The sequence below is a fragment of the Corvus moneduloides genome, chromosome 3 (genome assembly GCF_009650955.1).
Source record: "Corvus moneduloides isolate bCorMon1 chromosome 3, bCorMon1.pri, whole genome shotgun sequence".
NCBI classification, from domain to species: domain Eukaryota; kingdom Metazoa; phylum Chordata; class Aves; order Passeriformes; family Corvidae; genus Corvus; species Corvus moneduloides.
In genome coordinates this window covers 105423862-105451100 of record NC_045478.1, presented here as the reverse complement: position 1 = coordinate 105451100, position 27239 = coordinate 105423862, and the positions used below count along the sequence as shown (strand labels likewise).

The following is a 27239-nucleotide window of genomic DNA, read 5'->3' as shown; positions in this document are numbered from 1 at the left end:
CAATTATGGCACATTTAGCAGTTTGTATACCACAATGAAATCTGCAATTATAATTTTTGTAACTTTATGTTCCAGACAAGATGATGGGATTGCTGCTCAGCAGCTCCTAATCGGGTTTACATTTTTATGTCCCATATAAAATTTGTGGCAAATTGCATCTCTGCATTTATTATTTAGCAGACAGGTGCACAGAAAGCAAAGCTGGTGGTGGCAGAGTGGGACTTGTTAGCCACTACAAACTGCAACATATTTGTACTAGGAAAAAGAAGCCCTATTTTACGCATAAATCTCACTAATTAGTAAAATCTGGATAAGCAGTATTTTCTATGAGATATAGGCGTACCATATTCAAACTGTTTGTTGAATAGGCTGTCATTTGGAGCTGAGAACTTTGGTTAGAAACAGGAATATTATGGGCAATCATCATGGAAATATTGAGTCATGGCTCTGCTAATAAACCTGCAGGGGCTTTGGCCATCCCTTGGTTGAATTCTTCGTAGAAAAGTGTTGGCCACAGAGCTCTGAAGGCATCATCTCTTGCCATGAGGCAGATTCCTTTGCTGAGTAATCATCAGGGACCCAGACTACAGCCTCTGAAGTGAAAACTTCAGAGTAAAATTGCCCTAGCCATCATATATTCAGCCTCCTAGAATTACTTGTTAGGATACATAAGTTTCACCACCTTTAGTGAGGATGTTGAGGAATAGCTGTGGAGAAGCAACTCGGTTTGTGAAAAGGATTAAGGGGAAAAAGCTGAACTGAACTATGGGGATAATTTAAATGGAGGGACATATCCTTTTGTGTCTCCTATTCCAACTGAAAAAATAAACAATCATTAGTCTCTCACTGCCAACAATATTGTGCTTTTCTCCTTAAATTCCAACCTACTGTTAGGAGTAGCTCAAATCCACATGGAGACTGCAGTATTATGGAGACTGAGCAGTGCCTACCTGACTCTTCATGGAGAAAGGTTATTCATAACACTAAGTGACTAAGACTTAAACACCTTGCAGAGAGACTGATATGCCAGAAGTTACAACTTCAGTAACCCCTTTGGTTCAGGTAGTTTCAAGTATGATAAAAGGACAAGGTCGATGAAGGGAAATTAACCGCTTTTAAAAGTTGAGAGTGGGAGGACAAGTGACATTTTGATGACAAGAATGACAGGTAAAATGATCCAGACAATTGGGATTATGCAGAACGTAATTCCTGTGCCAATCCACAGTTTTTTAAAAAAAGCAGTAGCAGTTGGGATCTGACAAATGAAACAGTAAAACCATTCTCAAATAAACAAAAATGAGACGTGTAGCTGGGTGATGAATGCTAAGCTAAAACAGGAAAGCTGAACACCAGGATGTAAAGCTAATGGCATTTTTTTGCTGAAAGACTAACATTCACATCCCTCTCCTGAGCCATAGTTTGGACAGAAACAATAAGCTGTCAGAAAGTTTCATTTCGCCTCTCCCATTCTTGTACCCACCAGCTAAATGACTGTGCATGGCTCAGGACTACCAAACACTGCAGCTCCAGAGCTCAAACTACCTCAGAGAAGAATTATTCTGAAATTTCATTGGCTTTCAGTGAGCTGTAAGGCTGAGAAAATACAAATACAGCTTTAATACCAAAGATGCATTCCCAGAGGATTTGGAAAATTATTTAGTGCTACGTAACTAATATATTGCTTTAAAATTACCTTATAAAATAAAAAACTACCCCCCCAAATGGCACTTTATCTACTAAACAGCACTGCCTGAGTTAAGTAAAGCAAGGAAGCAACTGGCATGAATGAGCTCAGAGCCATATGAGCTACTGCCCTCACTCATACTGGACAGGACATTCTTGCCAAACTCAAGAATTTGTAAATGAGAATGAAGGAACAGAAAAAAAAATATTCCTGAATATCATGATCATGATGTCTGAGACTTCTGTGAGTGAAATGTCTCCCTGAGAGATAAAAAACTGTATGAGTGTACCCATTACTGCTCAGTTTTAAGAACAATCATTCAATTTCACAGAATTTTGAAAATTACTCTGAAATCTTTTAATTGGAAAGCGAAAGAAAACAGTCCTAAAGTATTGTCATCAAATCTGTAAATTGGTTCCTGGAAGAGCTCAAGTGCCATCCTGCAGGTCTGTCAGACACTGAGACAAGTCAAATGTCTCTGCCTTTACTTCAGTTTAAGTAAATAATTCTTGCATGTGGGTATCAAGCTCTGTGACTTAAGAAAGGAACGAGACATTTGCATATGAAGAAAAATTTCATTTGTCTTAAGGCTATGTAGATGTTTCTGCTGCCCCAGATTTTGGCGCTATACTAAGATGGCTTTTAGTTGCTATTTGCATTAATATATTAGTCTCTAATTAAATTGGTTTGTACTCGAGCTATATGTGTTACTGCACAACAAACAGATCTTAATTTTTTACTATTAAGTGAAGTAACAAGTACCAAAGATTACCAAATTACATCAGACAACTAGAAGTGGGTGTGCTACTGAACAGCACAGAATTCAAGGGAATTCTGAGGAAAATTCTAAGGAAAACTGAGATATATCTACGTGGTGCCATGAGCTGTTCACTCAGGAAATGTAAAACCTAACCCGAGCCAACAAAAAAAGCAGGAGTAATTCACTGGACTATCTAGGATTATTTTAAAGGATATAGAGTAACACTCTATAGTGTGTTATAAGTATAGTATATATATATATATATATATATATATATATATATATATATAGTAACACTCTATAGTGTTCAGACTGATAGGAAGTTTTGCAACCCTTTCACTTCAGTGATAAACGTTGGGCTTTTAAGAGAAGGTATGTAGTATTTAACTAGACATAATTGAGTATAATTGAATCTTTGGAACAGGTTGCCCTCAGAAGCTGTGGATGTCCCAGTCCCTGAAATGTCCAAGACCAGGCTGGATGAGGCTTTGAGCAACCAGGTCTTGTGGAGGGTGTCCCTCCCCATGGCAGCGGGTGGCAACTAGATATAATTAAAGGTCTCTTCCAACCCAACCAGAGGAGAATTATTACCAAATCTCCACTATTCAGTGGAGTAGGAAAGACATGGCCAAAACACTACTACATTTTGGTTCCACAGAAAATACTAAAATGTCAAAATATTTTGTTTCTGGTTACAACTAAAACTTACACTCTGAATAGGCTTGGCTTGGAAAAAAACTGTAAAGCAATTTGAAGTTTGGGACTGTTGTATTCTACATTTTCAGGTTTTATCTGTCTATATAAAATTTCATACTACAAACAATAATTAAAAATGAACTCAACTCTACCTTCTGGTGCCTGAAGGCAGCCTATAAGAAAGAGGGAGAGGGACTTTTTATGAGAACATGTAGTGACAGGACAAGGGGAAATGGATTCAAACTTAGACACTAGGTTTAGATTAGGTATTAGGAAAAAATTCTTCCCTGTGTGATTGGTGAGGCACTGGAACAGGTTGCCCAGAGAAGTTGTGGATGCCCCATCCCTGGAAATGTTCAAGGTCAGGCTGGAGCAACCTGATCTAGTGAAATGTGAAATGTGTCCCTGACCATGCCAGGGAGATTGGAATTAGATGATCTTTAAGGTCCCTTCTAACCTAGGCCATTCTGTGATTCCATGACATAACATGACATTTTAAATATGGTACTTTTACCTTATTTAGGGCAATGTTTAAGGCATAAACAATAGCAACACCTTCCTGCTAAATGAAGCTGTGCCTTCTTTATCACAACAACACAACTGCAGGGGCCCTTCCTAGTCCATCCTCAGGTCCTCAGCCACGCCATAACTTTGCTCAGATCATGACATCCCATCCGATGTCTTGGAGCAAATTCTCCCTCTCTGATAAGGTCTAGAAAGGCCCCAGTTCAACCTCTCCTTGTGATGCACAAAAGGACTGTCCTGCTAGTTGGGTCCCTTGCGGACTGGAGCATGCAAATATGAAATAAAAGAAAGTAATAAAAAAAGGTGACTAACCTAACCCACCTGAGCTCGGCTCACAGGGATCGATGTCCTCGTCATCGCTAGGACATTCAGCCGAGGCCACCAGGATGTCATCTGTACTCTGCAAAGAAAAGAAGAGTCAAATAGATGTACTTGAACAGACTGAACATGCTGTAAGATTCTCACCAGCATGTCTTCTCTTTTTTTAATTCATGCAAGGCCCAGAGCATTCCAGACTTAAAGTGTAATGGTGCAGTGACACTCTCCAACTCTGTATTAATGGGACTTTGCTTTTCAATTTGCACTTGTCAGGTTTTAGAGCTGTGTTAGATATCCAGTCTGGGTGCTTACACATTTTAATATTTTTTTGTAATAAGGAAAGAATGTAGAAGGACAGAATATGTATATTGAGGCTGCTGGTCTTTCTTCTTTATCTCCAATATCTCTACTTTGATATTACTGAGAACACTGAGGGCATTAAAAAACAAGTCAAAATAATAAACTGCCTGCAGTACAGCTGTTAAAACTATTATAAATGTAGTGATGTTTTCTCCATTAACTGCACTTGCTTTCTCAGATGTAGAGTCAAAAGAAAAAAAAAAAAAAGAGGCAAACATTTCTCTCACTGAGCTGAAAACTATTTAATGAAAAGAAAATCAAGGAAAGAAAACAATAATAAATGCATATATGCCAGAAATTATTATGCTATTTTCTTAAATAAGTGAAAATGTCTTATTTTCTTAAATAAGTGAAGTATTGTGTGAGTGCTGTGTTTACGTCCAAAGGTCAAAATGCATTTGGACAATTTTCTGTATAAAGAAATCAAATAAATCAAGACAAAGCAGACAAACCAGGGGATGTGTGGTATAACACACCATAAATAAAAGAACTGGGGAATTCCTATCTACTGCTTCTTACAGTGCAAGACAATGAAACGCTGAGGCAATCAATCAGTCTGAACATGAAAAAAAGAATATCTTTTCAAGCCACATCTGAGAACAGTCATTTAGAAATGTAATAAGAACGTCTACAGTAATTCAGGGGAATAATAGCAGGGAAATATAAACTGTCATGCACCTGGTCATTTCTCAAATTACCAAAGAGGTTAGGAAGAAGCTTTTCTTATGGGCAAGACGTTTCATAACTGTCCATTTCAAGCTTCTGTTCACCTCACCAAAGGAAATACATGGAGAGAATAAAATACTACATCATATTGAAACAAGAGGCTAAGGACATAGCAGGCAAAACCCATTCTTGGATTCCTGTATGATAAATATGCCAACAACCCATTTCAGTGAATGTGAAACTTTCTTCTTTTATCTCTCCATGGGTATAGAGGAGGGACATAAAATGCATGAAAGTTTTCCTTCATCAGTTTAAATCTGAAGATGTAAAAATTTTATTTCTGTGCAGCAGGGCCAAAGGCTAACCAATGTTGTTTATCATTATTATTCTAACCAGAGTTTTAAAGCGAAGCATATTACAGTAATAGGCTTTATTTTGTCACGCTTCAAGAATATTAATGAATATAAGCTTTCAGCACTTCTCTGAAGTAGGAAAGTGATACAGGAATACATTCATTAATATGTGAGGCATAACAAAGAAAAGCCCATTATAATAATAATATATTTTAGAGGTAAAAGACTGAGGCATAACAGAATGAAGTAACTTGCTGAAGGTAATCAAAAAGGCTATAGACAACAGCTATGTTTGGATGCCATAACCGCAAAAATTATCTTTCCTTATAGCTGAGAAAATTTGTAGCTAGAGGAAAAAATTGTAAATCTGAAATACTGCCAAAATTAGTTGGTAGATTTGCAAAATTTTAAAAGACCCAAAAAAAGCATTCTAGTTATCCTTTTTTTCTACCATAGTAGAAAACCAAAATTGGAAGAAAAGCCAGCTGCAAACATCCTCTTGAATTTCCCATGTCCATTTTTTTCCCCAGGTGACAACCATTTAAGCTTGAAAACTAGTATCTTATTCTCTTTGAGGAAAATTACCCTTTTTTTTTTAATAAAAAAATATAAAGAATATGAAGAATAGAAAGTATAGAAAGGATAGAAAGAAAAAATAACCAAGTAACCAACAAAGCCTGCCCATAAGAAAATATCTCTACTGTAAACCCCACAGCTATTAAGTATAAAAACATGATAATAAGTACATAAAGTATCATGCATCTCCCAAAGAGTTTCAGTTGGGTCAATGAAGCCACAGTGTCAAATTTTTCCTTCTACCCACAACACTGGACAAGACTATACTTTTATGACCTGTAGCCAGAATTCTGAAATGTTGACCAATGGATCACTGAGGAACTCTACACAAATACCATTGAACAGAGAGGATCACATGCATACACAATAGTCACAGCAAGAAATGGTCTCACACCTACTGGTCTAACTGGAATTTTGATTAGGGGTGCTTTGGTACATGCACAGATGAGTCACCCTTGTAACTTGAGTGACCCAAGAAGAAATGATCAGATAGATTTATGGGATTATTGCAGTATCTGATTACTCTTGATATAGGACAGCATGGTAAGACTTCAGGTAACTACTTTTTTGTACAGTTTGCAGTACGTTCAAAATTCTGGGAATTCAAAGTTATCAGAAAAATAATACACTTTAGGTATCTTAAAGGCTGAGAGATACTTTGCTGAGTTACTTATATGAGAGCGTCAAAACTGTCTTTATAAAGTGACACTAATTCCAATCTATAGAAAGAGTATTCACACTTCTACAAGGAGAAAGGGTTGTTCTTGAATGATAAAAATGCTTGCATATTATGGGTACAGAAATGAATAATACCTTAAATAAATGAGAATATAACATGTCAAGAAAGACCTTGTTAATGTCTCAGAATATTAAAGGAAATAATGTATGTTTTGAAGTCAATACTTGGTATAAAACTAATTTTCTTGCAAGCAATAAATCAAGTATCAGTAGTTGAATAAGAAACGAAGTGATAAGATGATGTGAAAAGTGTTTTTCTTCAGAAAAACATATCAGGAAGGATTCAAGTTTAAGAATCAATTAAAAGATGTGTCACAACCTCCCCCCATTCTCCCCTTTCCCCAAACCCAAATACCTCTTTGTTGCTACTCATACACATTTTTATCAGGAATAAGGGCAAAGGAGCTGTGGAAGGCAGGCGAGATGGCAGTGACCAAACTACAAATGAAAGCCATTGGTCTGCTTAATAGAATTCAAAATGGGATTCAGAATTAGCTAAAACACTAGAGAATATAAAGACTACTTAAATTAAATACTGGGGGCCAGTTGCTTTCTGGAGTTCTTTCTCCAGAATAGCTCTGACTGATGGGAATTTACCTGAAAAGAGAGCAGAACTTAGACCTAAGGGTGTCAGACAGCCATGGGGTGCAGATCAACAATGCAAGATGGAGTAATATGTTTTACTTACTGCACATTATCTTTTCCTCATGCTTTTTAATTTGGATGGGAAGATTTAAAACAAATCAGTTCTCCTAAGTGAATTGCCATTGTTGCTAGCACTATGGCTAATTTACAGGACACTGCTTCAAGCATTTTCATTAATCAAGGATTTAAAAGTCAGTGGAAAATCCCTTATTTACAGTGAGTGCCTAATAGGATAACATCCAACTGGTATCATCATCATACATGATCGGATTAGAATGTCTCTTGGGTGAGTTGTTCAAACTCATTTAATAAGTGATACTCCAGTTGTAAGAGATTAAAAAAAAATAAAATAGCAGGTGTATATTGTAAAAGGTCAGACAGAACTTCCATTAATTGCTTCTTCTTTTCTTTGTGTATTTTCAGAGATTTTTCAGATTCAATTTGCAGCTATGACTGTGTGATTTAAAATGCAGTCCACTGTAAAATGTGGATTCTTAAAAATTTGACATCTGTACACATATCAAAAAACTGTGGTAGAAAAAGCTTACAATTAACATGGCAATAAAAAAAATGGATCCAAAAAAATCCCACGTTTAGTAAAACTAGAAGTTGCTGCAGAATGTTGGTTCTGACAACTATTCAGGGGTGTGGCCCCTGCAGGAATAGGTCTTGCTTACATCAGCTACATTTGCTTACAAAAATAAAGAACTTGGGATTTGTCTCTCAGCCAAGAGACAGTTTAAAATATCACCAATCTGCCACTTTGCCTGAGGATGGAAATGGTGACTATTTCAAGAAAGCTCCTGGCCAGATGAAAAAATGATGCTGTAGTCATGGCTTAAATACAGTGACAGTCTGTAGCTATGGATAAATATCAAGCTGCCTCAAAGGTTACTATCACTGGTTCAAAACTAGTACCAGAAAATAAGGCTGTGCCCTTCTAATAGTGCTCTTTGAATGCTATGTCATTAAAATAAATAATTGCAAATGAATAAACAATGCAGGAAAGCAATTTTTTATTATTATTCATTTTTTTTTTGCATGACTGAGATTAAATACACACCAACTTACTCAGTTTTTATGTATGAAGTCTACTATACCTGAGGGTATGAGAGAAATATGACCTAAAAATTAAATCACCAATCTGAGCTGTGCATTCATTAACAGTATAATGGATCCTGCATATTTTCTGCTGTAGTATTGCACCAGCTCTCTTTTAAATCATAGCACCCTACAGCTACTCTGAATATAGTTTATGCCTTTCTTGTTCAATAATATACTTTATCCAATGAGAACTGCAACTAAATCCAAATTACACAATAGCTAAAAACTAGCAGTCCTAAATTATTATATAAATTACAATCAGCACAACCCCTTGTGACTACTCTTTAAATTATTTTAGATGAGAACTTCAACTGTGTAATTCAGAATTACTCTTATTTATTTGTTTGGCTTTGGTGCTAAATGATACCAGAAGCCAGTGCCATTGTGCCTGGTGCTAAAGGCAGCTGGAAGGCAAAGGTTCTGCTCTGAGGAGCTTAGAATTTGATTTTGGACAACAAATGAGTGGGAGAGAGAGCAGAGGATGAGAAGGGTCAGGTGAGGATGCTACTGAGAGGTGCTGGTGGTTACACAGGCTCTGATCCAGCACATTTCCCAAAATTATGCTCCCATAGAACAGGAGGGAAGGTCAGAAAGAAAGCAGGCACAGGAAAGCCAGGCAGGAGCCCACGACTGGCCAAGGAGATGCTGGGAACAGATGGTGCCTGGCGAGCACTGCTGAGGCTGCAAAGCCTCTCTGAGGAAACTCCATGTGTTTGGAGTGTAGAGATGAGGACAGGCAGGGTGGCACAGAGAGAGGCAAGCAACACCAATGCTTAGGATCAAGGGTGTGGTCAAGGCATGGGAGGATGGAGCATGGTTTTGCTGGGAGTGGAAGTAACAAAGGAAGTGAAAAATTATTAGTGAGGTCATGGAGCAAAGGGGATGAGGCAGCAAAAGGGGAGGGTCAGGGTACAAGGGAGGTGATATCAAGAGACATGATTATGTGAAGATTAATGGGTAAGAATCCAATGACTGTTAGCAAATGACTGTCTGAAAATATACTTTCAGATGTAGGACAAGGAAATTAAACCTCTAATTCTCCTTTTCCCCTTTTCTGTAATGCTTCATTATCATCTCTACTTACCTCATTTTTCCTCCTGAAAACACAGTTTATTCAAATACTTGCAATTTAATTCCGAGAGAATCAGCTACAAGTGATGTTTAAACATAAAGGTCTGCTTCAATTTAGCAGGAGGCTGTATAGCTAGAGCCATAGAGGTATAAACAAAGGTTTTGGAAACCCAATAGATATACACTAATGTCTTCTTCATTAGCTGTGGCAAACTTTCCTTGAAAAATATGGTTCATGCAACACCTACAGAAAGGAGCTTAGGGCAGGCATTTTGTACTTTTGCTCTGGACACATTAATTTCTGAAGCAGAGGGGGACTTTCCCAAAAACTAATCCTTTGCATATATTCCTTTTCCCCCTTTTTCCCATTTAAATGGAGGAATAAAGTAACCTAAATCAATGGGAATACTGGCAGAAACCAACAGGGTATTTAAAATCACAAAAGACTCTCAAGATCATACCACAATCACAAAAGTTTTTCATGTGGAAAAACTCAGGTTTAATTTTTCAGGATGGGATTAACTGCCCAATTTTCTAGCCAAGACTGCATAATTTGAATTTAATTCTCGGTGTACGAAGCAGATCTTCGTGACTGGTTACTGAGACAGTTGTGGAAGGAAACTTGAATATGTCACATTAATCAGGTGTACTCCTCATCTGGTGTTCATAACCTCCCACTGCATGAGAGGCAGTTTGCTGGGAAAGAGGCAATAGTGATGTAACAGTAATATCAGCTCTGGATGATTTGCTGTTTAGACAACTGCCTCTAACGTTGTATTTAACCTGCTATAGGTCAAACAAGTACATGTGCATCAATTACTGCTCATCCAGCCACATCCAAAAAGTATTTTCTCAGCACTGTGCTACTGAAAAATATTATTTCTGGACATGGGTATTAAAATGCTAATATTTCAAACACATGCACAATATTTATTAAATCTTTTGCTAACTGCTGACATGTTATTACCCTGTAATGTGAAAATACAGTAACTGAAAATCGAAACACTTTCTCAGAACTGGCTCTGCTCTAATTAATACTACCATGTTATTGCTTGAATTGTCAGCGTTTGAGGCTGGGAGAAAGCAAAAGCCTTTATTAATAAGTTCCTCTCACAGGAAAAAAAAAAAAGAAACCTTGAGGACATGGCAACCAAACACAATAAGGCCTTTCAGCCAGTGAAATGAGTGCTGTAGAAATTAAACTCAGAGGTGTAGGTGAAAAGCTCAAGACGATGCCTCAGATGCCCTGCAGGGCACCTTCAGCCCCTGTCCTCAAATCCCAGCAGTGATGGAAGCGCACCTGCTCCATGCAGCAGAGTCACCTCATTTCTGGCCTCCACCTCTCTATATACAGACTGTTTATCTTTCCACACAACAACCTTAAAATCCATGGTGTTCATTCCATGCAGAGCAGCTTTTGTATTGCTTCTCCAGCCACCCTCCTCCACCCAAACATCTAAATTGTCATGGGCAAAACTGCCACAAATAGCAGGAATATATTTGAGAAACGGATTTGTAATAAAATAATGTCAACAAAACCGTGTGCCTTTAAGCTCTGAATTGGAAGTTAATTGCTTTGGTCAAAGTCTTAGAGCCACTCGTCTCATCTGTAAAGAAGTGGAAGCAGAGCTGAGAAAATCCACATGCTGGCAAAGCTACAATGTTTTACCTGGACAGATGGCCAGGCAGCACTCTGCACTAATCTTTGAAAATTAAAGTATTACTAATTAAAAAATAAGAAAAGAATCCAAACATTTTCCTATCAGGTCATGTTCCTTACCTCCGGCAACATATGGATTATGTTAGTTTCAAAGATCAAAACAAATTTCTATATTAATTTTATTTAAAAATGTCACATTTCTTGTCCCCTTTTGAACCTGTTTGGGTTTGCTGCCTGGAAAGTTATCCCACTGTTTTTCCTCCATGTTTCTCTCCCAGCTGGGTAACTAATGAAAATGCACACATCTCCATTAATACGTTTTTCACTGGCCACTCCTCCATATTTAAAGGCTTTACAAGGAGATATATAACAGAATGCTCACTGTGTAAGAGCAGGGGCTACTTTGGACTTCTCTTCTTGAAACAAGCTGATCCTGCACTAACTGTAGTTCTTGGAAGCAGAACAACCAGCAATCACACAGCGACAGAGTGCTAAGAATGGGAGAGGAAGGTTTATTTTTTGAGGTAATTTGATATTTGAATCAAGGAATAACTGATGTTTACCATGAATGTTGGACTAATGCTTCAGAGCAGTTCTGGCTGCAATCAAGAGTGAATTGTCCATCTTCCACACCCTTCACATCAAGGCCAGATCATGTCATAAAACCCTGAGCATGAGGAGTCATGTCAGCATCATGAATATCTTTGCATTGATTAAGACCTAAATTTGTTTTGCAGTGCCAGATGAACAGACCAGGGTTTGGCTTCCTTTCCAAAAAACAGTGTGACATTGTCTTGCTTCTGACTGATGCAGAACTACAGGTACAGTAAAAAGTCAAAACTGCTTCTATCCTTCCTACTGGAAATGTTAGGGATGGGTGGCTGGCTGGGAATGAGCAGTGTACGAGCTCTCTACCATGTGTACACTGTTCCCTTTGCTCCATCCTGCCCTCTCCCTCTGCTCTGCAGTGGGCCTGATGGAAATGGGAGCTCACTCCCTGCTCTCGAGACCCTCTGTGTCCCCTTGGGAACTGCTGGCTGACCCCACAGCTTGGTCTGCCCAGGCCCCTCAGCCTGGTCTGCCCCACAGCCTGGAGCAATCCACATGAAGATATAGGCACCACAAGCCCAACGCTAGATTTTCTCTCATGCTGGAGAAAAAACTGCAGGTGAAGAGGCACGGCACAAACCTGGACTTCATCCCTTGAAAGCAGACATTGCTATGCAACGTGCCACTAAGCAAACCACTGGCACCTAATTGCATAATGTCTATTCTTTCTCCTGTGCCATTTGTGAAAGCAGTCATGGCTGCCTGGATAAAGAACGAATGAGTCACCGCCTTACTCCGTTCTCATCTAACTTTTAGATTCACAGTGGTGTAACATTTCTGTTTCCAGAAATAATTCTGTTGGCTAATTTTCATTCTGCGATTACAAATAGTTCTGCCATGGATCATGCTGATCAGAAGAAGCTGTGCTACTTTTCAGCTTACATGTTGCACCCTTATTTCCCCCAGGTAATGAAAATAGGTCCCTTGAAAACAAGGGCCTGATAATCTGTGAACTCTTTAAAAGTCTTTTGTGCTTTCTTTCCAAGATCCTTTCCAGAACATCCATATTCCTCTTCCATAAACACCATAGTTCATTCCAGAACAAGAACAACAAAAATGAAGTGGTTTTTTTGTTTTGTTTTTGTTTTTACATTTGCACTGAGCCTAAAATATACAGAATAGAATGTGGTTGATGAAATGCAATCCTATTATTTCCTCCTAGGCGAGAAAATTATTTTGCCTCTAAGTATGAGGGAAATGTTTCTGGGCATTATGCTTTTATTTTCTGGTATCATTTTATTTTTAGCCATCTCTTTTGCTGAAGTAAACATTTTGGTCTCCATTAATTCTGAACTCACAAAACACAGTGGAGACTTTTTCGTATTAACTCAGAGAGAGACTGTGCTTATTAAACGGCAACGTTATAATAGCGATAGCAAATCTTTTAATTTATATTCCTGTATTAAAATCTTTTAATTTATATTCCTGTATTACCAATCACATGGACAAAGATTGTCAAATTTTTGGAATATGAGAGTCTTGCTGCATTTGTATTTATCTCAGAAAATTCAAGCATAGCATTATTAAAGCCTTCAAAATTGACTATTTGAGTTTTTGTTGGGGAAGTGGGCTTGCTTTTAATTGACCATTGAGCTGCTAGCATAGCCTTTTTTGTTGTTGTTGTGGGGTTTGGGGTTTTTTGCAATTTAATCACATGTTTTAAGATTGTTCTTAGCAAAACTTAATAAAGTTAGAGAAATGACTGGAATCAACATTGGACACTTTTAAGACTCGGCTGGGCCGGTTGATCCTTGAAGTACCTTTCATCCTGGTATTCTGTGATTCATTTAGTTATGAAAATACAGCAAAGTTAGAAAGGTACTAACTATGAACTACATTTCCATCTTTTTTGTACAATTACAGGACTTCCAATTTACTTCCTGTGAGTACCCCTGGCTATTAAATTGTGGCACACAAGAATATCTTGGTCTACCGATATCCATGGGAATTCTTTTAGGGGTCTAAAAGAGTGGAAGGCAAGGAAAGTCCTTCACACGGAATACTTCCTGCAACTCACATGGAGTCTCTGTTCTCACTTAGCATGTTTTCAGGGTGGAAAAAGCTTTCCTATCATATTTTGAAACACAGAGCACAAAATATTAATTTTAGAAGAAATATAAGAAACTGCTTAAACCATTAGACTGCTTTTTAGCCATTTAGGTAAACCAGCCATCCATCTTGCTTCAGAGACAAGTGAGAAACTGAAACAATAGAGATCACATGGGATCTTCAATTTAATAATGTCCTACCCGCACCATGTTTTCAAGTCCATTTGAGCATGTCTTTGGCTCAAGGCAAATTATTTTAAGTCAGTCAGAACAGGTAAGCATCTGCTGGGATCCCTCTATCAAGCACAGTTTTCCTCTCCTGAAGGAAAAAGAGCACCAGTTCCACTAGCAACAATTTTCTTCCTTGGATCTTACAGTAAAGAATAAAATTTAAACTTTTTGAGGGTCTAGGAGGGCACACTATTGTCTCCCAGATATTAGATCCTTTGTCACACTTTATCCCCCGGTACCACTGGCTTACACAGGTTTACCTAAAGCAGAGAAAGCAAAACTGAAGCTGTTTTCCCACAAACCTGTCTTTGAAGCCCAGCCTTTTCAAATATAAAGCAAAAAGTTCTATTCCTAAAAAATTCCCATGTTTCCTTATGTTAATGGTTTAATTAAAAATAAAACCAACAAACTCACACAACAATGGCACGACCAGGGAAAATACTGAGGAAATAACCTACTAGTTCTGCAGGGATGAGAAATGTTCTACAGAGGACCTTCATTCTGCAAGTAAAACTTGGTAATACTAACAAGAGTTAGCTTGCTACACATGCACTGGAAGGAGACAACGCCTAACTGCCTTTCAATTAAAATAAGTTTCATTAAAGCCACTGTTACAGAGGTACTATTAATTACACAGCTTCTGAAAGTGCACATTTATTGCAGAGGTGTTTGAGTTTGTTAATGATGCTTTTATTTCGTAAGAGCAGTCAACATTCAGGTGAGAAACATGCTCCAGAAAAAGCAGCAGGCTTTGCACAGCTGGGACGTGCTCAAGGTGACTGCTGTGATATTATTTACATGCAGATGTTGTTTATAACCACGTTGCTGACCAGGAACCTTCCTTTTTCATCACATGTATGAAAATCTACCCAGGCTAAGAAAAACTGTGTCTCACACAGGAGGTCATTTGGATTTGGGACATAAAAATATGGTCTTGCTTTAAAGGATTGGCAGTGGTTTTCCAGTACCAAAGAGGAGCTGAAGCCTGGGAGACAATTTCTCCTCTGCTGTCCAGACTGTTCCTGATGGCGTTGGGGTGGTGTGGAGGAATAGGCTAGACTTGAGTAGGAAGGAGAGAGAAATCAGGCTCGGAACAATGGCAAGATGGGATATTGAGATGAAGGGGCAGGAATGTGGGAAAAGTAACTGAAATAAGATGCCGGAAGATTTGGGAAGAGAAATGAAACACTGTGCTTTCTGTAAGGTTTGGGGGACACAGACCATTACAAAGGGAAGAGAGGATGGGGGAAAAGAGCTACAGTAAATAAGCAAAGTGGCACATGGAGCGCCATGGAGAACTGTGGGCATGGGTAAGTTTGGAACAAGGACAAAGGATGCTGGACCAGTCACTGGAATTATTACAGATTGGAAAAATTACAGATTTATAGCCATTGGAACCGGCACCAAGATTTCAGCTTTCCTTTCACTGTCAATCATAATCTGCTAATCCCTCTAGCAAAGACTTCAGCTTTCCAGCACATGTCTGGCCCATGGGAATCCATCATTTAAAAGACATAAGTGTAAGGCAGAGATCTGCCAGGTGAATCCACAGGCTCCAGCCGTGCCAGCTGTCCATTTCAGGGTGTCAGTTCCATGGTGTGCAGTGGAACAGGTTTCTGCTGTTTGTTTTGAAAGGAACTCGGAAAATCACAATGCAAAACATTTGATTTGGAAAATTTTAAGTGTGAAAGGGAAGTAACACCCAGCAATTAGGGGATGCCAGAACTCGAGTCTGATATGAAGCCTTAATTCACATGGCTTGTGTCTGCACAATCTGATGCCATCTTAAATAAAATGCTGGTACAGATTAATAACAACATATTTGAATGTCAGCTGGTGTAAAGCCATACAGTTCCAGAGAAACAAAATGTTCACACTTCAGTTGTGCATCTGGCCCATAATTTCTGGTGATATCATTTAAAACTGAGGGCCCAAAGCTGTAGGGAAATATCTTAAACTTGAGTGTGCCTAACGCTACACACTAATCGCTGTTCTCACTGCAGCATGGCACGCTTCTGAGTCATATTCCAAAGACAGTTTTGCTGTCAGGTAATCAAAAAAAATATATATAAGTTAAAATCATTAAGTCATATAAGGTCTGTATTTCTGACCTTCATTATTACATTTTGAGCAATAGCTGGGAATATGGCAGAGAATTTAAAATAGGATGCAAAATGAGAAATTAACCATCTATGCACACCTCAGTTATTCAGTATAGCACTGTATTTTGACAAGGTCTTTCCATTCCCTGGCAGAAGCCTATCAGTTATTTGTTAAAATTTCTTTTCATAAGACTGTATAGCTGTTGAAATACAGCAAGGAAAATACAAATACAAAAGCAAGGAAATTTCATTTGATTGGAGTGCAAACAGCAAGACAGAGTAAGATTCCTCTTTAAAAGTAAAAAGGATTTCGTAAGACCCAGGCTCAAACTCCAATGGGTGTCTAGAAGTTCTTGCTGGTGCAACTAAAACATTCAGCTGACTCCCTAAATAGGCATGCTATGTCAGGAAAGGCTATAATTAAACTCCCTGAGTCTGTCACTCTTGTCTATATGGGAATGTTACTGTGATACAAATGAATTCAATTACAACTGGTATAACTCCCAGGTGCATAAATTTTGCTGGGAAAAGACCAAATGTTCTGTGCATAGCTTTGGAGGGCAGGGTAAGCACCTCCAGACAGCCCATGGATTTGCTCTGGGCATCCACAGGAGGAGGTGGAGCTGCATGGGTTCACCCATCCACACGTAATGGCAGCAGTAGGATGTGTCAGACCCTTCACGGGAACAAGCTGTTACACTCACACTGACATCTCGCTGTGTCTGGCTGCAGAGCAAACTCCACTACACTGCAGCTCTTCAGATTTAGCTCTCTTGCCTCTAACAGCCATGTACTGCTGTCAGGAGAGCAAACTGTGCGACCAAAACGATGCAGGCAAACATGTGAGAAAATCTGAATTCAATCAGGCTGTTGCAGTCCTTCTCCCAGTGCTTCACCACGAGGCACCCAGGCAGTTTGTCACTGTCAGCGTGCCCTGCGTTCCTCCTGTTGGACAGCAGTCAAAGGGTCACATTCAAGTCTACACTCAAGTCTCTTAAGCTTTTATGAGTCTGAGGAAACTTCAGTGCTGTCTCCCTTCAGTATTGCAGCACAGCACCCGACTACCCCAAGGTGTTTTTTTTCTTTTTTCCCTTTTTTTTTAACATCTTTACAGAAACATGCAATTGCTAGACTCTCCAGATATCTTAAGATTCCCCAGATTCCTTAGGTCTGAACAAAGCTATAAAACTACCTTCACACAAGGCCTGTTATTGATTTCTCCTGTCTTTAGTATTCTATGGTCTCACACAAGGGACTCAACCTCCTCCTCCCCTGCTGTTCTCCTGATGTCTGTCCTTTGGAGCACAGGACTTCTCTCTTCTCCCTAATATCTCTGCAAAATCTATTTTTTATAACCTCTGCTCACCTTTGTCTCCCTGCTGAAAGATTTCTAATTAGCCTGCTCGGATGATCGAACTCCTCTGTTGCCCTCAGCGCTCTCCCTTTCACAGTCATTGTTCAGACTTCACTGCACCAGTCCAAGAGCCTGGCTGAAATTATTTCATCTGTTGCTCTCTGATAATCATAATGATAATGGAGTAACGTTCTTCACTTAATATTGCCCATGTATCATGAACTTTATTATCTGTAATAAGCTTCAACATAGAGGAACAGATTTTGAGCTGCTTGGAAGGGAGAAGAGCACAGGAGCTGCCTGCGAAACAGTGTTCTACCCCTCTCCTCCTGGATCAGCTATCAAAAAAGTAGTCCTCAGACACACACGAACATTTTTCACTATGACACCAAACCTCTTGGCAAGTACTTCTTGGCTACTCTGCTATGCAGCCTCAGTCATTTGGGGCATCCTTTCTAGTTTTATCCAACACCACAAAGCAGGAATTGGGATCCAGAACCTGGCAAAAAAAATATTGCATAAATGCAAGTTGTATTTTTAGGGTCCCTGAAGGAAGCTGGCATGTCCACAACTCTGTTTCTCAGTGCTGTAAGTCAAAGATTTCCCAATAGCAGAGACACAACCTGTATCACCATGTGCAGCAATTTGAAATGAAAGAAATACCAACTCTGGAACCTTAATTTGATTATTTTTACAGAATGTAAGTGTAGCATCTAAGCACTCAGGTGAAGTAAAGAAAAAACTCCACAAGTTAAGTGAGACTGCCCACAGAGAATTTCTTCACCTGATCACACCAATTTGCAGAGATTAATTGTATGGAAGGAGCCACATAATGCTGAATTTCATGATGAATGGACACTATGACAGCAAATGATTTCCCCTAATGTTCCATTATGCTTCTTAACGTTTGAAATTTAATTACTTGAAGAAAAAAAATTAAAAGACAAAAGCCATCAATAGCCTCACCATTACAGCATATTTTCAACTTGAAAAGGCATTTTGTTTCAACATAAAGAAAACTTCATGTGCAAACCCAAGAGAGGCAGATCTCAGACATTATGACAATGTTGCTATAGCAATTATTTGTGGGGACGTGCATCAGTGGCAGTTTAGTTCTCAAACATACTGCTCAGCTCATGCATGCTGTTCTTAACCAGAATATAAACTGCCTGGTGCTCATTGTATCCTAATAAGATTTGTAAATTACTTACAGTGACGCACTTTCAACAACTAGGAATGGAAGAATAGTTTTGTTACTAATACTTAATCATGCTCAGAAAACCCCTTTATATCTATACATTCAGTTAGATATTTCAACTGCTCCTTTCTGTGAAGGCAAAGTCATAGAAATATATTCTAAAGGCTATCAATTACCTTTCCTGAATTATTGTGCATAATATATTATTCAAATGGGGTCTGCTTTGAATACTGGTTGTTTATGATGAGGTTAATATTTGGAAGCAAAGGAAGAAAAACTTAGATTGAGGCAAAATTTTGTAACGATTCAGCATAAACGAGGGGTGTGAAAATTCAACGTTCAAGTATTCTCAAAAGCCCAAGCAGCAGATAAAGCAGAAATATCTGAATCACCCTTGCATGCATTTAGTCCATTTAATAATACTTCACTGCTCAGCTAAACTAAATTTTCCTGGATACATTCATCAAAAATAAATGCAATTGTCCAACACTTGTGATATTAATGGGCAGCTTCAGGCCTGAAATCAAAACCTCAGAGCCAAAGCATCCCATACTTTGGGAGGGTTTAAGTTTGAGGCTAGTTCAGTTCAGCACAGCAATCTATGAACATAAAACTCACAGACAATGGACAAACTACCTCTGCAGCCAAGACTCTCTGGGGTGCTCAAGTCATATACTCAGCCAGCTACAAGCACTTTCTTCAACCTACTGTACTTTAATCCCCAATTAACTTTATTAATTGATCTTATACTTGAAAACTGCTTCAGCAGCCAGAACAGGATGGGTCCTAGGAGGGCACAATGCTTAATTTCACAGTGAAGTCTTTGGTAATGAAAGATCCATCATACTACAGAGTGCCCTACATAATACAAGGCCACAGAGGAGCTGGCCATGTTTGGCTTACCAAAATGACAGCCTCTCAGTAAACTCCATCAGATACACAGTGAGGCAGTTCCTTAAGATTTCCTTCCCAGTGTCTGCAGCCTATCGACTCAGCATACATGTATTTCAGCATGTCTTAATATTTTGCTTCAGCGCACTGAAAACGTTGCAGCCTCCCTCCTTTGTTCTTTACAGCCTTCCGTAGCAACGGCTGAATTAAAGTAGGTCTGGAATATCTACTTAAGCAAATTGCACTCAGATATTTGGGATGCTGAAAATCCTAGGGAAAACCCCTATGTCTGAGTGGTTTTTTGAGCAAAGCAATCATTTGTCTTTAGCTCTTTTTTTCTGGAAATAAAATTCACAAGCCCTTTTCAACACAAGAAAGTCCCTCTTCTTAACCTCATCCATCAATGTGTGGAGTAGGCTAGTCACTCCCTGTAGTATTTTTACAGGTAATAGAGCAAAGGCATTTTCTAAAACACACTTGACACATGCTAACGCTCAGTCTGGAAGTACCTGCTTTGTTTTTAGAGCATACAGGTTGTCCTCTTAACCCCTAGCTTTTTTTTTTTCCTTATTCTTTTTCAGAACTCCAGACAATAAAACAAGTGATAACTGATTTTAATAATCTGCAGATGTGTAATAGACCTGCTCTTTAGCTTCCCTACCTGATTTTCCACATTAAAAATAGATGAGGAGATGATGAGGTTAACATTTAAAAGTACAGTTCTGTTCCATGGGCGACAGAAACATGGATGGGGGAAAACATATCTAGAAAACTCATCTGTAACTCCCACCCTGTAATACAGGGAACACCCTGACACCAAGTGATTCTTTCTTCTTTTGCAGTCTTGAAACTTGGCTCCCATTTTCTTTATTAGCCACCATGCCAGGTAGCTGTAGGGCTGTAGACCCAAGCAAAAACCTGCTGTCATGTCCTCTCCTATCCTACCATTTGCTTGCAAACACACAAAAACTCCAAATGCGCCCCAATCCTAGCATTTTAAACCGAAACAAAACTCAGGAACTCTCTGTTTTCTGTGATGGCAATGAGAAATACACGTTTTCCATTAGACAGCTGCTATTTTCCTAATTCATATGGGGTTTAGCACTGGAAAAGCAAAGGAAGTGAAAGCCTTCCCTGCAGTCTTAAATCCTTTTCTGGTTATGGATTTCCTTCAGGACAGATTACCACCTTGGTGTGCATAGCTCTGCACTTGTAGCTTTATGCAACATCTTCCAGTTAAAACAGCAGGACAAAAAGCAAATGGTTTCTTCCTCCTACAATCTTCTGCACCCATGACTCAATTTTGATTGAGCAGCATCAAGGTGGCTTTACCTGGAAAGCACCTCAAGGGAAAGGCAGGCACCAACCCACCATGAAGAAAGGGGTGGCTGGTGGTCTCCAAGAGGGTAATCAGGGAAGAGTGAGCATTTTGCTTCCTACAGCAGGACAGGGGCTTGCCAGTGGGCAAGAAGCACAACACCAGCACTCCACTGCCCCTACCTCAGTCTCTGCTCCATGAGCGGCTGCTTTCCCAGCTCAACAGGGCGCAGCAAATGCCGGCAGACGGGGTGTTTACACTCCTTCTGCTCCAAAAGCTAAATGTGCCATTATAACACAACGCTAATAGCTAAATCTCAGCTGTATGTGCCAATTTGTACTTAAGGAAGGCTGTTCTCCCCTGCATCAACTTAACAGGAGCAGACTGAGCATTAGGCAGTTCTTGTGTACATGGAAAATGCCCATACAGCAAGTGCTACCACTGCATGATACTGCAAAGCAGGAGTTCTGGAAATGCTGGAGCAAAGCCTCCTAGAGGGGATTATAGTCCTCAAATACTGACTAGGAGATGGCAGACTTCTCTCCACAGCATAAGCAGTCATGGTGAGCATTTGCAATATTTATTCTCCATTAAACATGTAGTGTAAGTATCAATAAAGATCGTTTGTCTTCTTTTACTACCAACATGACCTCGTTGTTAATAAAAGTAAGGAATAGCTTTTTTACATCAATATAGGAACACATGTAGATTGATATTTATCACTACACGGCCTGCTTAGAGCCCTTCTAGTTTTCTTTGAAGGATCACAAATTATTCAAAACACTGCGGGGTTTCTTCAGTGATAACATCTGATACATTTTATATAACATCCTTGTTTTTGTATCTGATACAAACCCTATAAACCACATCATTTTATGGGGAACCTGAAATTGGATTCCTCTGCAACAGAACATTTCCTCCCTTGACTGTCTGCAGCACTTTATAAAATATTTATTGATAGGATGCCTAAAAATACACATAGCCCAGCACAGCTTTAAGATGGAGAACTATTTAGCAGTCATAGACTAGATTTCATACCGCAGGGTTCTTATTAGGCATAGTTGCCTAGAAATCACACTTATTTTCTGAAACATGACTATGAAATATTTTCATTTCAAATGAATAATTCAGCTCACTGAACAGACAAAATTATATAATTTTTTCCTTCAAGGTTCCACACCAAAAGCTGTGCTCCAAAAACATGCAGAGGACCCAGGTGAACAAGCCTGTGTCTTTCTGTCTATTTATCTTTTATTTGAAAACAAATTTAATTACTCTTTGTCTGACACACATCACATACTTCTGGTCAAGCTTCAGCATGAAATGCAGAGATGCTGTTTTGGGCCAGGCATCCCCCAGTGTGATTCACGGGATGCTGAAAACTCCCTGGGCTTGGTTGCCTGCATACAAATGAGCCACGGCTCTTCTCCGTAATGCAAATGGCAAGGCAGCACTCTTTCCTGGCAAATTAAGGCAGTGACAAACACTTTCTCAGCACACTCAGAGAGGCATGAATTCTCCAGGGAAACATGGTGCAGTGTTTTGCACCAGCACTGGAGAGAGGCAGAAACACACAGAGCCACTGTCCCACCCCACTGCTACTGTCGGGCTGGCCCGTGACAAAACTACACTCACTGGGTGAGTTTCAAGTGAAGCACCAAGAAATAACCCACCACTGCACACATTTTAGGCCAGCTGGATGTCCCAGTTGCAGATGGCGAGCAAGAGCTGGCACTTTGACACCAGATGGGAGGAGAGGGCACTGGCAGCACCGCAAACCTTTTCTAGCAAGAGAGGTATCACTACAATTCCCAGTTCTTCTATTATGGATGTTGAGGGGTTCATCCTCCTCTGTAACAAAACCTTACCTTTCCACTATCGTACCATATTTTTGTTTTTAAGGGAATGACTTCCACAGTGCTACATGAATCCTCTCCCAGCACTCAGGTTTTTCACTCTCAGTGGGGTTTCTGTGAACACACCGAGGTACCAGCTGTTACTGCATCCACACTGCAGGAGGCTGGCTCTGGCTCTCCACCCCTCCTCAGGCTGTACTTCCCAGAAAACACGCTCCCTATGCTAAGGACATGCCTTGACATTACTCAACACACAACCCGAGCAGGCCTGCAATCAATTCAGTACAATATTTTATTCACAAGCACATCTGTTGCAGTGTATTTCACCATGTTCAAGAGACTAGATAAAAGCCTATTGTCCACTCTCTGTAGGTATAGAATGAATCCATCTCACTCAAAACAACAGCTTTGCTTTCCCAAAAGCAATGGAACTGAATACAACAGAGAATTCCTGCTTGATGAGTATAGCAATCTTAATTGAGATTTAATGTTTACTTTACCTGGCTAAGCACAGAGCAAACACCAGAGAAATTATTGTGAGGGAAAAAAAAAAAGATAGAAAAAGAAAAAAATAAGAAACTAATTAGCAGTGATTGAAACTTGCTTGGTTCAAACAACAGGCTGCCCAAGTGACGGGGTTTGCCTACACAGGAAAGGCTTAGCCTTGCAGATAAAACTTTGAACCCACAGAAGCCCTTTTTTTCCCCAGCACCTGAACCACTAATTAAAAGAGAATCCTTTAAAAGAAAGCGTAATCTTGCCTGCAGATGAGGAAATGACTAAATATTTAATTCTTCTCTTGTACACAGTGAACTAGAAAATGGGCACTGAGCATGTGTGTGTTTGGGGGAGATTCTGTTTAATCCCCACAGTTCATAATGCTTAGAGAGATACAATCACCATTTCACGGCTGCTTTCACGTAGGTCACTACTGTATGACTTAAAACCACATTAAAATGTCAGTTCTAAGACTGATGAATAATCATATTCAGCTTCGGACCCTCAAAGTCTGCCCTGCCTTTCCCACATCAAGAAGGATCTAGTTCTGGAGATGCCATGCCCTGCATGCAATGGTTTTAACCTTCCCACTTTTACTTGCAGAGAACTAAACACATTTAGAAGCTCTAGAGATTCAAGGAACTCATTACTTCTGTCCCAAGTCCAAACACTTAGATCAACTCTCCCCCGCTTATGCATCCTTGTGCTTTGCAAAACAAAACTAAGTTATGTCTCCCTGCTTCTTCTTCTGTAGGCAGTCACCCATGACCTCCAAGAGCCTTTAATTTAGCCCCTCCTGCACTGCCTGATGTGGTAAGAGAGCTACTTTAGCTTGGAAAAGCAAGAACTGCAATGCTTCAATGCACAGCTGAGAGCTGGGGCCGGTACTGGGAATACCCAAGAGAAAAACCCTACTTTAGTGACAGCAGCAGCTGCTCAGCATTAAAACATAGAACCATGCAAGCAACAAACAGCCCTAATTGCTCTCAATAAGAAAATTATCTGCAAAGTGGAATGGCAGAGTCTCTGAAATACATGAATACAACCTTATCAGACATAGTACTGCATTTTCTTAAGCAATCAGGACCTCCTTTGAGGACCTGTTCTATTTCTCATGGTGGTTGCTCTACTTTTCTCTTTCCCAGAGATTTTAGCTAGTGGGGATAATAAGAACAGATTAATGTCATAGAACACTGATAACACACATACAATGCAGTAATTATATAAGCAACTGTCTCTATAATCACTCTTCAAGGAATCACTATCTACAAATCTGCCACTTTGCCTTTAAAACTACAGCCCTAACCTGTCAAAATCAAATTGGATTTTCATTAGAATACTGCAGAAGTTAAGCAAATAAGCTATGGAACCATGCCTTGCAACAGATCAATATTTCATGCCATAATTTATACTGTGGAGAGCCAAAGTACACAGACATTTAGGTAAAACAGGAACTTTCCTTTTGTTGTGTTTTTCTGACTTCTTTACCTCTCCCACAGAAGTTCAGTGACACTTCAGAAGTGTCCAAACCTAGAGCCATCCCTGTTGGGAGCTAAACTATGCTGGGCATTGAAGAGTTTTTGGCTTTCAAGCAAACAGGAATTCCTGTATCTGACCTACACCACTTTTGTTGTTCATCACACGAGAGATACTAAAGCACAAGGATATTTAAGAAAGAAAGGAAATGAAGGAATAAAATGCACAGGTGCTCACAAATGCATGAGCCTCTCTAATTAACTCCTTGAAAGACAAAAGTGGCTTCAGGGTTGTGCACCAGCTCCTGCATCCAAGTCTGCCCTTTGTCATGAGTGCGATTTCACTCTAATAGCAGCACCTAATTTTTTTGTTTCCATTAAAAGTTCAACTTTCTTAAATGAAAGATAATTAAAATAATTCCAAAATCAAAGAGCAAAAGACAGGATTGCTCTACAGGTAAATTCTTTCCCTAATTGCTCTTTAAATTCATCTCCCACTTCTGCTCTCCTCCCATAATGTCAGCTGGATTTAAGCAGAAGTTTTCATAAGCAGGGATGAATTCCTCTGGTGTAATTCCAGAGTGTTTGGGTCTTACTGGGCATTACCCTCACTGCTGCCAGAGGGAATTTTACTGGGATGAAGACCAACATATCTACCAGCCTCTCTGTCCTTAGCAGACAGTTCTGCAGAAGTTCACATTGTTATGAGAGAAGCCCCCAGATCAGGATTATTTGGCCAGTTGTTCCACTGTTAGTGAGAGACCTTCTTAAATAAATGTACTGTTGCTAACAGGCTACTTTTGTTCATACACAGAAATACTTCTCAGCTAATAGATGTCTTCCTTAGGATGACTGTGAAAGGCCAGCCCAGAGGCCATGAGATGTTGCCAGGGTCAAACAAGCTTTGTAAACATTTTGAAACACAGATATGTAAAATCAGAATGCATCATGAGCCCCCCAAAATGTTTTACTCTCATTATAATAAACACAAAATGGTGATGACTTTTAAAAAACACCGATGCTGGGGAAGAATCAGCGACCTGAAAACTGCTGGTGTCAAGAAAGAAGCATCTGAAGAATGTCCAATAACAATAATCTACTTTAGGCTCTGTCAGGAACTAGTAATGCAGGTTTTCATTACAGTAATATAAATATGTTTATGCTTAAGTTTTGGATTTGTAATTTGTTCGGGTCTTTCTGCATTAAAACAATGCCCAGTGAAATGACAGCAAAATAAAACAGAAAAATATGTTCACTGTTCAGCATTTCTAAACAACTAATTTAAGGGTCCAAATTTGCAGCGCTGGGCATTTTTTCCTGCCCGAAGCCATCTAATACATTTTCACTGCTAGAAAGGCCCATCTAAAACTGTAATGCTGGAGAACTTTGGGAACAGACTGGACTTTATGACCCAGAAATTTTTTTCGGTCTTATGTTCTCTTAGGTAACTATGAGTAAGTTCCTCTGTGGGTGAAAGAACAACTACGAGTTTTCTGTAAAATTTGTGTCTTCCTGACTTCTTCCAGGCTTTCCTGCCTTCAGTCAGAGATGTCTCTTAACTGAATTGAAGTTTTGCTGGAAAAGGCTCTGACATTTCTCCCATGCCAGTAATGGGTGGAGACCCTTTCTATATACAGGGAGATTCAATAAAGTAATTTCTTTCTGGTTTAGAAATAGCAAGGCTAAATTTGTTTGATGTTCAGTATTGTACCCAATAAGACTCTCTCTCCCCAAGAGCAGACAATAAAAAATCCAAACATTGATTTAAACAAGCGAATCTTCACCTCCAAGTTCCCAAAGGTGGAGGTGGAATGACGTTTTTCCTCCACAGCACAGGATTTTGGTGTGTGGCACCACATTGATGCTGCAGAGCCCTCCAGCCTGCACCAGTAGCTCCCTCCCACTTAAACTTGAATCCTCCTGCTGGTTTAGCATGGAGGCAAGTGTTAGAACATGTGCAAAGACCACTCCTCTTTCTGGCAGCTCCTTTTTTTGTGATATTGTGCCTGACTATCTTATCAACACACATCTCAAAATGTGACCTCCCCCAGGGACTTTCACAGAGGCGCAGTTTCCAGACACTGTTCCAACCACAAATCTGTTTGCAGGTGACGGCCTGCAGAAAAACTGGCCCCAACCTCATTCTCATCCAGTTTTCTCCTTTCCTTTTCAAGCAACACTTGAAAAGTGCTCTTTAATCACAGAATATCAGAGAGATTTTGCAACCATTCCAACCTGCTGTCCTCCTTCACATCCAGAAACCTAATCCCCGCAGTGATAAGCTTTTCAGCCCATTTTTTCTCTTTCCACAAAGTCTCATATTGAAAAGGTTTGAAGACCTTGCTAAGCTATACATATCCCAGCCTACCAGGCATCATTTTCTTTGCAATGTTACTTTGGACATGGAAAACAGGCTTTACGAAATTAAGCTCTCCAACAGTTTAGTTGCACATTTCAGGTTCTACCACACAATTTTCACATTTAATATAAACATCTCTCCTAA

The 27239-nt window shown here is 39.5% G+C and overlaps 1 protein-coding gene across 39 annotated transcripts in view; it reads right to left on the bottom strand.

Annotated features, from left to right (window-relative positions):
- Positions 1 to 27239, bottom strand: part of NRXN1 (neurexin 1) — a 674266-nt gene that overhangs the window by 15003 nt on the left and 632024 nt on the right. For 30 of the 39 annotated variants that reach the window (XM_032103136.1, XM_032103158.1, XM_032103145.1 and 27 more), the window contains one exon: positions 3978 to 4065. In XM_032103136.1, the coding sequence (XP_031959027.1) occupies positions 3978 to 4065 (88 nt within the window). The remainder of the gene's footprint in view (positions 1 to 3977; positions 4066 to 27239) is intronic. The other 9 variants (XM_032103140.1, XM_032103151.1, XM_032103156.1 and 6 more) reach the window with 1 other exon arrangement.